We start from the raw sequence: 13310 nt of genomic DNA, 5'->3' as shown, positions 1-13310 counted from the left end.
CGGACCAAAAATGAATGAAGTATCTGGTGAGGTTGTGTCTTCAATAAACTTCTTGTTTATTGAACTGCTGTATAAAAAGTGGTAAGACGCATTAACACGGACGTGATTCGTCCACAGGCACGAGGCATAATCCAAACAACAAAATTGTTGTTTCAAGAACTGTTCACCGAAAGGTTCTTTAGGGAACAAAAAATGGTTTCTCTATGGCATCACTGCAATAAAAAAAAACATTTTGGAGCCTTTTATTTTTAAGAGTGTATTATAAAAATCAAGGCACACTAGTGCAAGGGCGCTGCAATCTTATAGGAGTCATGAAGTCAAAACACGAACCAATTAATCTTAAATAAAAGTTAATGGACACAACGTAGCCAATTAATAAATTCTAGACAAAACTGCTCAGACCAGCTAAGAAATTATACTATGAGTAATGAACGAACCCTGTATGGCCATAGAAATTTCCATACCAGTGAAAAACCAGAGCAGCTATAACGTAGTTGACAAATCATCCCATTAAAATCACATCAATAAAGCTTTTGCCCCAGCCTGCATATGAATCAAAGGTCTCACCTTTCTCTCCCTTTTCCATCCTTCTCCATCTTGTTCTTCTGAACGGCCTGTTTTCAATAGGCCCACAGCAGCAGTGTGACCCTTCACTCCATCCCAGGGTTAAGGAAACAGTTTTCCCCAAGTCATGATGGATCTTGCTGCATTCCAGATCTGTTTACAGTTATGGACGGCCCATTATGGATGTCGCTGTCAGATGAGAGCGATCTTTGATATTAGTGCTGTGAATTTTTTTCCTGCTCTGAGACATTTGTCTTTCAGGACTCTCCATGTTAATGTAGCCTCTAATCACTTTTGACAGCTTGGCCCAAACCAGAAAACGGTAATTGCTCTTTTATATTCAAGCTAGTTGATTTTTATGTTGTTTTGCTGGCATAGCAGCCTGGCAGATGAAAAAATGGGCAAAAAATGCCATAGAAATACACTGATGGAGGATTTGAGCCATAACTAGAGACCAACATATCATAGGCCTCTTTTAGCTACCTAGAATAAATGGTAGCTATGGTTTTAGCTACCGTAGCAATGTGCCAATTAACCGTCACTCATATTTTGTTCTGAAAGCATCTTGATGATCTATGAACTAAAATGTGAACAGTTTGATCCTAATTGTTTGGCACAACCATTCATTTGTGTTTCATCCTGATCTTGTAGTATTCATCTGTGTAAGACAGAGGTTTTATTTGAAAAATATAAGATTTCAGTTGCTGTAAAAGACATTAAAGTGAACTAAACATATTAATGAAAATTGTCTTCAGGAAGGGATGTAACATACACTCCACATCAACAATCGAGGAAAGAGATATTCTCAAACAGGACTGTTCAGACTCCTTCATTACCAATATGTCTGGATCCTTCTGGATTTTTTTTTCTCATTTTGTCTCTCATAGTTGAGGTATACCTATGATGAAAATTACAGGCCTCTCTCATCTTTTTAAGTGGGAGAACTTGCACAATTGGTGGCTGACTAAATACTTTTTTGCCCCACTGTATATATAACATTGTAAGCATACATCTATGCTTAAAATGAGAAAATTGGTTAAGTTATATTTTCTGAAATTGTGTTATGTGATGCAATTTTGTTTTGTATATTGTTTAAAATTATATTTATTTATGTATTTTTTATTAGAAGACGAGACAGAATACTGGTTAAGAAATATTTTTACTGTGTAATCAGTCACTCTTTTGCAGTCTGTTAAGTATATTTGCAAATAGACTAAATGTTATGTGTGGTTTGGAGCGGTTTCAAACATTTCATAGGATCTTAATTTACTCTTCTGATAACAATTTGCAGAACCCCGAGAACCTTCCTAGAACTTCCTAAATGAAGATCTACAGGCGTATCAGATGAAATAGCACACTGCAGATAAGTCTTCATTTATTTGGCTGACGAATGCACAGTTGGAGGAAATGGACTTGTGTTTGAGGTTGAGCAAATTTCCCTCAGCTTCGCGCTGTCACGGAGCGTGTTCTCCCACACCGCGGAAGGACGTGATAAATTACCGTGTGATTTGAGGCCGACGCGCTGTGGTACCTGTCCACCCAAAGAGCGAGCCCTGTGTGGTTCTCATTAGTTCTAGATTAAGCTGTTCAGATCTGTACAGTAAAACATGACCGAGTCTCAATGGATCACTTCATCTCTCCAGAGATGGGATAACACGGGCCGCCGCTGTCCCACGGTGTTAGATTTATTTCCTCTCTTGATTTGAACTGAGTTTGATGGCCTTGCATGAATTTACCAAGTCACTGAAGCATGGCCTATACATTTTTCTTCATCGCAACACATACGCAACATAAATGCATTTCATTAATGAACATCTGGATGTAAAGAATATGAGGTCTAGGGCTTGATTTTGGTATGTGGCTCTATTTATATCCTGTTGAGCCCTGCACATGACATGCAGTCAAGAATATATGGCCACAATTCGTTCACCATTCATTTTAAGTAGCTACACAGCCACGATTTAGTAAAACTATAGGGAAAGAATTCTTACTTCATGGCGACGACTGAACTAAAAGGAGGGAAGGAATTCTAAATTTTAAGGCCATGATATATATATATATATATCATGGCCTAAAATTAAAAATTCCTGTAATATATACAGTATATACATAAATATATATATGTGTGTGTGTGTGTGTGTGTGTGTGCAGAGCACACGGCAAAAAGTGTGAATTTCTTTACCACAGAAACAAATGCACATGTACAGCCATCAGCTGTAAATACAACAGTGATATATTTATGACAGTAATTTCCTCACTTAACTGTAGGGGGCTCAAAAGTCGCAAACATATACTGAAACCTTATGGGGCTTGATTTTGGTATGGTTCTATTTATATCCTACGGCGCTCCACATATGACATGCAGTCAAAAATATATTAATTGTGGCCATGATTTAAGAATTCATTTCCACAACTTATTAATTTATTCCATTTTACTTAACTGTGGCCACATTGTTGATTTATTTAAAATGAGGTAACAAATCAGTAAAACGCGGCTATGATTTAGCCTACTACAATGAGGGAACGATTTCTTAATTCATGGCTATGATTTAACTAAAATGAGGGGATGAAAAAATAAGTTGTGTGAAGGAATTCTTAATTTGTGGAAATGTTACTATAGAGCATGACAAAAAATAAAATAATAAAATAATGGGAATTGTTTCCCACAATTAAGGGTACATTTACATGACAACGATTGTACGAAAAACCTTTGCATTTTTGAAAAGTTTTGCGTACAGACGGATCACATGGATCCACGAAAACAACTAAAAATGCTGTATTATGCAAGCCAGGCCGGTAGTTGGTGATGTCACTTTGTAATTCGTAGTTTACGAATTTTGTAGTTTACATGGAAACGATAATGGTATTGTTTTCAAAAGTGTGCACTTTGAAACCCATTTTCAAAAGTTATTGTTTTCAGGCCCCCAAAACGCTACTGTGTAAATGAACGGCCAAAACTCATAAAAAGTTTTTTTTTTTTTTTGTTGAAAACAGTGTCATGTAAACACCCCCTAATTTAGTCAGTCCGCCATTTTAGTTAAATTGTTACCACGTATTAAGAAATCGTTCACTTGTTTAGTAAATAATAGCCACTTTTTACTAATTCGTTTTTCGAATTAGTAGCTACAACATGGCCATGATTTTGTAAAATGAGGGAGTGAACTAATAAGTTGTGGGAACGAATTCTTAATTTGGGCCATGACTGAACTAAAGGGAGGGAGCAAATTTAAAAAATGAGGGAAGGAATTCTTAATTCATGGCCACGATAAATACATTTTTGTTTGCATGTTATGTGCAAGGCTCTGTATCCTATTCTGCGAAAAGGGTGAATTGCTTCACTGCAGCAAAAAAAAAAAAAGTTTTTGATTAGTAATCAGTAATTATGACAGTGATACATATATGACAGTAATTACCTCACTTCTCAAATGTAGGGGGCTCAAAAGTCACAAACATATACAAACCTACAGTTCCTTTAACTTACCAAAACTTAACCTATTTGAATGCTGCAGTTCGACTAGCCTACTTATGTAACATATGATGTTGCTATTATTTATTAGTGTCGCTGATTTACATATGTGTATTATACAATCCATAATTACTTTTGAAAGCACATTTTAAACCCGTCCACATAACCTGTTCCTTCTCTTCTTGGTACGAAAGCATCTTATGAGAAAACAATTTGCGTCCATATGTTTTTAGCATTAGAAGTGACACTTTCATGTATTTGTAGACCGTCCCTGGTGTGGTGGACTCATATTGAACTTTCACTACTGATATCAGACACTCAGGTATTAAAAATGAGTCCAGGGGTCCCACCAACCCTCGAGGTCAAACATCTCACAGTGTTTGCTTTAAGCAGCTAAAAATGACTAGTGATTTTTACAATAAATACCAGCTGTATTGATTTCACTGCTCTATTATTTAAAGAACCGACCGACAATCTCTGATTGAGACAAACCAACAGTGTTGTTAAACTGAACCACCTTTTTGGAGGTGTGGTTGTAGATTATGTGTCTCAGAGACTGTTTTTTGCATTTATTGAAAAAAGGTGATTTATAAATGCACAAATTTCAGTTCTCAGTAACTTTTCAATAATTCAAACCTTCCTTGATGATCTTAGTAACTATTAATGCATTTGACATGGCATATTCCCGCAAATTTCTTTTCCAGAAGTCCTTGTTTTAGGGTGTAGACGTCTGGCTCTACTGACCCTAAGGCAACATTCACACTGGGGCCTTTTAATAGGACATTTTTACAATTTAATAAGTCACATATAGTAACAGTGGAAAACAAAAGAAACATACATCTGTCAAGTGCTTGTTAGAAGGGCCTGATGAAAAGCATATGTAGGGCTGTTTGTTTATGGTTTCTAGAGTTTACAGCGGAAAATTAATAGTTTAATTAATAGAAAATTTAAATTAATAATTTGAATATATGTATATATACACACGTACAGTGCGTTCAATGGATTGTACTGTTATTTAACAACATACTAAATGTCCAGCTCACGAAATGTCTTTCCAAAAAAAAAAAAAAAGTTTGGTAGACAAAAACAGTTTTAAAATTTGTGAGTTTGCGAAAATGACATGATCTAGGACCTTTATACAGTGTTTGACATTGTAACGACTGTAAAGGCCCGTTCACACCAAGAACGATAACTATAAAGATAACGATATTAGCGTCCACACCAGCGGATGATATTGCCTGTTTATTCCAAGCGCACGCTCGTCTGCCGCTTTAAATTCTCAAGCTCGTGACAGCAGGATTGATTCTGATTGGCTGTCAATGTTTTTATCGTTCATCAGCTGGAAAAAAACGTTCTGAAAGTGATTCCAACGATATCGTTTCTCCGTGCCTTTATCGTTATAGTTGAGGTGTGGACTCTACTATTCTGTAATATTGAGAACGATTTTTAGAACTATATATTTATCGTTATCTTTAGAGTTATTGTTCTTGGTGTGAACGGGGCTTAAGTCTATCCCTCACAGTTTTCATCTGCGTTAAATTCCATATGGCATCTAATCTGACTAAGGTCTATTGCGTAATAATTATTTGCGATTTTAAGCATAACAATACATACAAATAATGGGGAAATAATCAATGTTTAACTTTTTATTCAGCATTTAATGAAATTTAAGTATATTTATGATTTGCATTTCACATCCGCCATCTTGGATTTTTTTACGAAGCTTGTCGCAATGCATTCTGGGATTGCTTTATTTGTAAAATATAATTGATACTTCCTTACATTTTAAAAGGCAGTTTATTTTGCTGTTATTCGCACTGCAATTTTTTTTCCCAAAGGTTATTGGAGTAGGTTTTACAAGAAAATACCATTTCAGGTTTTCTACTTCAAAATGTCATGTTCAATTGCCATTTCTTTTTAATTTATTATAATATCTACTAGCAATTTCGGAGTGAAAATTGTTTCTACACCAATTTTTTTGTTCAGTAGTTGGCTCACTAGGTTTTAGAACAGGGCTAGTGTTAGCATGCTGGATCATTCATGTGTGCTGGTGAGCTTTTAAACACTTTTATACTAAGCTATGAGCAGCAAAATAGCAAAAAGTGAAAGCTTGAACAGGACCGTTTTAAATTTCTGCTTCATTTTCACTCGCTTACATCCCTTATTAATCCCAAACTATCCTAAATGTTAGACATCCCTCACAGCTATGACACAAACTCTAATTTTTACTGCCCTTTAAGTTGCGGAAAACCTGTAGATATCTCTCTTGCCTTCCCATTCAAACGGTCACGGTCACATTCAGTCGCTTCATTGACGCACACGTGCATCAGTCAATAATCACAGCCAGCAGTAGCAGTGCGTCAGGAGGAAGGTGTTGGCTTGTGTTTTGGTGAGCTGCAGGCTGTCTGGATGCTTGAGAGGCAGGTTTACGTGAAGTGCTGTTTGTGCAAGCAGTCCAGAAAGAGGAGGAGTGATCAAAGAGAGCGAGAGAAGAGGACGTGTGCCTCTTTGGAGCTCAGAGATGCACCATGGTCCTCCCCACACTTCCTCAGCTGTTTACTTTGAGCGCTTCTTCTTTATTCTGCAAAAAGAAAGAACAATTATATTGTTAGACAATTACTTATTTTCTTTTACATCCGATACTAACCTTCAAGACAAGTTTCGCAGATGACACTGATTTTTTAATAAATGTAAAGTTTTTGCAAGTTTTGAGGATGAAATATGTAATTGTAGTCTTTGAACATTTCTGTGTGAAATTTTATGCATCTAACAATCTTTTGCAAGTACATCACTTGGAACAATTTTTTAAGAACTTTTAGTCTTATTGTAAAAATTGTCACATCAAAATGACAAAATATTTATTTATGTTTTACATAACTTCCATGGGAGATGTTTAGATAGTCAGTAAACCAGACCAGTGTTAATTATTATATCTATATATTATTTATTAATATTTTTAATTAGGATAAATTTTTAATTTTTCAGTTTTCATGTGCATTTTAGTTTTTGCTATGCAGTTATTCTGTGCTTTTGTCATTTTATTAGTTTCGTTTTAAAAAATGTCTGTTTAGTTTTAGTTTAATTTCATTTTTAGTTTTAGTAATTTTAGTTTAGTTTTATTTCAGTTAGTTGCCAAGGCAACATTTTTAAAAAATGTATTTTTTTGTCTACTATTTTATTTTTATTTATTTTATTTTAATTAACATAAAATATTTTTTCATAGTTTTTGTTTTAGTTTACAATAACAACAGCTGACTGTTAACAATAGCTGACGCATCAATAGTTTTTTATGTTTTAATGGCATCAGTCATTTTGGCTCAGTGGCACAATAGGAGGTCGATTATACTGGTGTAAAATGTCTCTGCTCTGCCTGTTACCTCATCATTAATCTGCAATTAGTGTAATTAAAGAACGGGTTAAATGCTTAGGGCTCTGTGCTAGAGCCTAATTACCTACTTAGGTAAACGTGTCATTTCTATAACCTTATATTAGCCAATAACATTCCACATATGCCATTTAAATGTTAAGAATAACAACTAAATTTCAGCTAAGATTTGTTTTAAACACTTAATGCTACTTTATTCTTGCATTTATTTGGACGAGAAGTACTTTGTGTAAAATAACAAATTACAAGTTGTGTAAATTACAAAATTTTACTTAAAAATTATACTTTCTAAACTTGTCATTTAATTTAATGTGTTACTTGCTATTTGCAATTATTTGTGAAATTTACTAGCAATTTCTGAGTGAAAATCATTTCATCACCAATTTTGTTTTTCAGTCTAGTTTAACTTTCTCTTCATTAAATTTGTTAACATTTTAATTATTTTTTTAAGTCTACAAGGAACAGGTCTGTATTTCATCCCATGATTCCTTAGAGAACTGCTTTTCTAGTGCAGAAAGAGTTTCTTCTTACTTGCTAATGGCATTCTTTAGATACTGCTGCAGCCATTTGGTCTTGGGGTTGATGCAGACCTCTCTGTTGTTCTTCAGCTTGGCACTGGTAATGAGAGAGAGAAAAGAAGGGATTTGTTTCGGACGAGAGCAAAAGAGAGACCGTACCTTTCTCCCTCAGCGGTTCTACAGTGTGTTTTATCAGATCATATCAGCTGTCCTTCAAGGACTACATTGCAGCCCCTCTATTCTACTGTACTGGCAGGAGTCACTACACTCCATCAGATAACAGGATTGAATTAGAGGAGGTTTGTAAGGACAATGTTGTGCTGTCTGGAAGTTTGGGATTTTTGATGATTCGGAAGATTCTGACCGTGATTCCCAGCACTGTACATGTGCATATAGTTAAAAAGTAAAATATATTATTGAAGTAAAGTGTCTAAAGTAACATTCTATTTTATTTCTTCTGAAATGAAATGTATACTGCATCAATACACTGATACAGTAATACTAAAATTATATTCAAGCTAATATTCAAATATTCTGATTAATATTCAAATGTAATTGATAAAAAAAACGATATAAAAAAAGTTTACAGTTATTAACACTGTAAATATAGTAAAGTTTTTTATATTTTAATTAAAAAAAGTAATGTACACTTATAACACTGTACTACTAACTATACTATATATACACTAAAATAACTATATGTTTTATTACCTCTGCATTAAATTAAATCAAATTGGTTAACGCTGTTGTGTGAATGTGAGTGACAGCAAATTTGCCATCTTTCTCTTTTATGACCAAAGTAATCAATCTCTCAATATTTTTTTTCCCTCTTTTGGAAAGTTGGAAAAACTTTTTTTCTTTTGCTATTGGAGCAAATGGGAGCACAATCGTTATATTTGTTGTAGTTTCCATTCACCACTATACTTCTGAAATGAAAATGAACCATGGTTTTTCTTCAAATAAAACAAAAAGAGTGATGTGCGGGTCTGGGGGGGGGGTCTGTCTTTCATCTGGGCCAATGAATCCAAAAGGATTTCTAAACAAGATGTGTGGAAGACGGCAGATTAAAGGTGATTTCCTCCGGCCAAAGTTTGTTCCCCAAATGACCCTCGGCTACACGCTAACCTTTGCAACCCCTATATCCTTGATCCCCCCGTAACATTTGGCTTTTTGCTGATCGACGGGGTACAATTGGTTCGGTTTAACACATTCCAGACCGCTGAAGTAATTCCAAATGCTGGTGAAAATGAAAACGACAAGGTTGCCCGCAATAGAAAGCTAATCATTTTGACCCTTAACAAGTATTGTGTTGTCAAAACCTGGACAAAATCGCTCTCTCATATTTTCTCATTTGGTTGTTTTTTGTGTTATTCTGTGAACAATAGGGCACATCGCCACACAGATTTGACTCCTTAAACTGGAAATGTGTATCTTCATGAGCTATTTCTGGCTCTGTTTTTCAAAATGACATTCATTGGTGTAACTTCATGTAGCCATGCAAAGCATACAGAATACAGTTTAGCGAGTGTGAGATAGATGGATCTGGAAAACTGACTCACATGACTTGGAAAGGACAGCTGGGTGTGTGGAGGAACTTAATCTCACGGATGCTCCTCTGCGGGACGGTGTTGTGAGTGGACCGGCACCAACATCTCTCCACCAGACTGATGGGTTTAGCTGGGATGTGATCAGAACAAGAAAAATGCATCTTAAATAGATTTTAAGTTAAGTTTTTAGATAATTTGTTATATAGTACTGTAAGTGCTAAATTAATATAGTTTACATTTTTTTAAATTAATACCTTTGTTTAGCAAGGATACAATAGATTGATCAAAAGTGACAGAACAAGTAACAAAATATGTCTATTTCCCATAAATTTTCTATTCATCAAATAATCCTGAAAGAAACGGTTTCTACAAAAAATATTAAGCAGCACAACTATTTTCAACATTGATATCAATAGGGAATGTTTCTTGAGCAGCAAATCAGCATATTAGAATGATTTCTGAAGGATCATGTGAAACTGAAGACTGGAGTAATGATGCTGAAAATTGAGCTTTGCATCACAGGAATAAATTATATTTTAAAATATTTTACAATAGAAAACAGCTATTTTAATTTGCAATAATATTTCTCAATATTCCTGTTTTTACTGTCTGACCAAATAAATGCAGCCTTGATGAGCATAAGAGACTTCTTTCAAAAACATTAAAAATATTTTAATAATAGAGTACATTCTTCAAAATAATTCCTTGGTTCTCTTCATATTATTTTCAATCATTCATGGAAATATAGTGAAAAACATACTTAAATGTGTTAAAACAGAGCAAATCTTCTGTTAAAATTTTGTGCATTGATGTAAAACAATGAAATAGTTACCCAATAGTTTTTTGATATTGTCACTGATTATTACAGTTTTTGTGAGTTCATGTAATAACAAGATGAATAATCTTGTAAAGCAACATTTTTCACTGTAAAAAGTTATTAAACAAAGCCGTTTTCTATCTGATCTGAACCTTTAAATTCTATTGACAGAACATTTGTATTGTACATTTTTCTAAAATCACATTCTAGAAACTTAATTTCCAAATAAAGCAATCCGTAATTCATACTAATGCAATCTAATCATACAGTACAACATAAATCACTGAACTTTATTGTAAAAGCATCTGAAAGTGCCCAATCGCCTGTGTCCATTAACAAGCCCTGATCATTAAAAAGAGATTAGTCTGCCATTCTAGTGGCTCTCGTCCATTCTCACGGGGGCCGGTCTGCCTTTCACTCGCCACATTTTTCATAAAGAGGGTCCTCAACATTAAATACGGCCGAATCCTGTAATCACAGTATGCCTCTCCAGGCACCTCTCAAGTTTGCTCCTGAATATGTGCATTAAATGAATCTGCTGAAGAACATTCTCTGAATGGTTTCACATCTCCCTGGTTTCCTTTGCGCTCCGCCGAAACAGACGTGGTTATGAGGGAAGTCAAACTCTGAAATTCCCATAGATATTCTGACACTCTCTGTTCCCTTTGTCATGTTAAACACCGGCCCATTAAGCCTTGACTAAACACCACACCAAGTGAACAGCGCAGGAACTTTTTTTGCTTACTATTCCCTAATTAGACACTAATTAAAAGAGCTTGCGGATAAGTAAACAGTGCTAGTTTTTTTTTCACAGCAGAAATGACAAAGCCAGACCCACCAAGTTCAGCTGGTTAAACATCTCTCTGAAAGCTTAACTCAGACCCACTAACATGTAAAGACATGTACATCTAAGTATTTAACATGAAGACTCATATGGAAATTTATGCAGGGTGCTTACGATCTTAATGGAACCTCTTAATGATCATTATAGCTGAAAATATTCACTATTCTGGAAAATTAATTTGATTCTATTTATTCGATTAATAATAAACAGTTCTGCAATTTAAAACTCAAGTAGTAAATCAATTAAGCAACATTTTAATTTGTTACTTGCCCTTTTTTGATTTATTTGTGAAATTTACTAGCAATTTCTGAGTGAAAATTGTTTCAAAGTAAGTCCTACACCAATATATATATTTTTCAGTTCAGTAGACTTCAATAAGAAAGCAATGATTTTTGTTTGTTTGTTTGTTTTGCTTTTTGTTTTGTTTGTTTTTTTTTGTCCTGCTTTTTGTTATCTTTGTTTTTTGTGTGTGTGTGTGTGTTTTGTGTTTTATTTTGCTTTTTGTTTTGTCTTGTTTTAGAAGTCATGTCTGTCTAGTAATTTATGTGTATTTATGCGCTAAAATATTTATATATATATATTATGCTGAATACTACATTTATAATGAATACATTAATTTCATTTATTATAATTGTTTATTAAAACATTTAAAAATTCCAAAATAATAGCAGTTACTTTAGTGTAATTGAGATTCTATTATAGTTTTTTATTAATATTTTAAATAAATTTGTATTTTTATATTTTCTGTTTTCATTTCAATTTTATTTAAAGTTTGAATCATTTTGTTGCGGTTCTGTAATTTTTATTAAATTTTTAATTAATTAATTTATTACAAAAAAATATCTATGTAATCAGTTTTTTCAGTTTTACTTTTAATTATTTTAAGTGCATGCATCAATTTGAACTGAATGAAAATGAGAAATATTGCTTTGGCAACTAGCTGAAAAATGAAGTTTAAGTGTTTTGAAGTTTATTTTATTTCAAGTAACGAAAATGTTTTTATGGTTTTAGATTCAGATAACTGTCATAACCCTGAATGATACACCAATATCCATCTTGGTGATGTTATTTAGTTAATTAAATTGCAACTCAACTCTACAAAGCATCATCTGAAACGTTGTAAATCTGTAAATGTTAGCCGTAACCCACTTACCTTCAGTCTCTGGGCTCCATATGGTGACCGTCAGCAGGGCCACCAGCGCTAGGACTTTGCTATCCATGCCAAATGTGTGTGTGTGTGTGTGTCACAGCTAGCTTCCAGAGCTCAGTGTGGCATCTCAGCACTCTGCGAAGTGTTAAGACTGAGGACCATAGGGAAACACTCCCCCCTTTCTCAGGAGGAGGAGGAGGAGGAGGGAGTGGGGCTGGACCCTCTCCTCCGACAGCCTGCGTCTTCAGCGAAGTTCCTCAAATGTTTTGGCAAAGGTTCAGCGGTGACAGTCGGACTCAGACTCTTGTTTCTGTCTTCCTCTGCATCTTTTTCTCAGAGGAGTGGAGAAAGTGGAGCCCCTGATGTTATCTCAGTATTGTTGTTTCTCAATGGTTCGATTTGTTATTGTTTGTTTCATGTCATGTTTTTCTGGAGCTTGACTTTCACTTAGCTGGCGCTGCTGTATTTCCTGCAGCCGAATATCAGATTCCCTCTGTTTTATAGGATTCTCCTGTGATTCCTATATATTTAGGGTGCATTTGAATTGTATGTACACTACCAGGCAAAAGTTTGAACACACTTTATTGAATATATTTTGTGATCTTTAAGACCTAAAAACATATGCTTAAATGCTTGTATTTCGTTTTTTTTTTTTTTGGGGGGGGGGGGGGGGGGGGTGAATGATATACACTGGGGAAATAAAATGGTGTAGAAACAATTCCCCCTCAGAAATTTCTAGTACATTTCACAAGCATTACAAAGAAATGGAAAGTAGCATATTGAATTAAACGTGAAATTTAAGTAAAAAACTAAAATAGTTTTTTCTTGTAAAATGTACTCCAATGATGTTTGAAAATCATTTTTATAGTGTACTTCTTAAAGTTGGATGCAAAAAAAAACAAAAAACAAAAAAAAAAACAATAATATTTTTCGGTCACTATTTAAAACACGTGTACAATTGAAGTGAAGTGAAGTGAAGTGGCCAAGTATGGTGACCCATACTCGGAATTAGTGCTCTG

The 13310-nt window shown here is 34.5% G+C and overlaps 1 protein-coding gene across 1 annotated transcript; it reads right to left on the bottom strand.

Moving 5' to 3' along the window:
* Window positions 1-5986: 5986 nt before the first annotated feature.
* On the bottom strand, window positions 5987-12448 carry LOC107566036 (stromal cell-derived factor 1-like). Its single transcript, XM_016251398.1, has 4 exons — window positions 12295-12448; window positions 9493-9610; window positions 7947-8030; window positions 5987-6611 (listed from the first exon to the last, which is right to left on the bottom strand). Exons 1-4 carry the CDS (start codon window positions 12359-12361, stop codon window positions 6587-6589), a joined length of 294 nt encoding a protein of 97 aa, XP_016106884.1. The 5' UTR covers window positions 12362-12448; the 3' UTR covers window positions 5987-6586.
* Between the last annotated feature and the right edge of the window lie 862 nt (window positions 12449-13310).

This window comes from Sinocyclocheilus grahami, unplaced genomic scaffold (genome assembly GCF_001515645.1).
Source record: "Sinocyclocheilus grahami isolate Dianchi unplaced genomic scaffold, SAMN03320097.WGS_v1.1 scaffold1042.1, whole genome shotgun sequence".
In the NCBI taxonomy this organism is placed as follows: Eukaryota; Metazoa; Chordata; class Actinopteri; order Cypriniformes; family Cyprinidae; genus Sinocyclocheilus; species Sinocyclocheilus grahami.
This window is presented reverse-complemented; position numbering and strand designations above follow the sequence as displayed.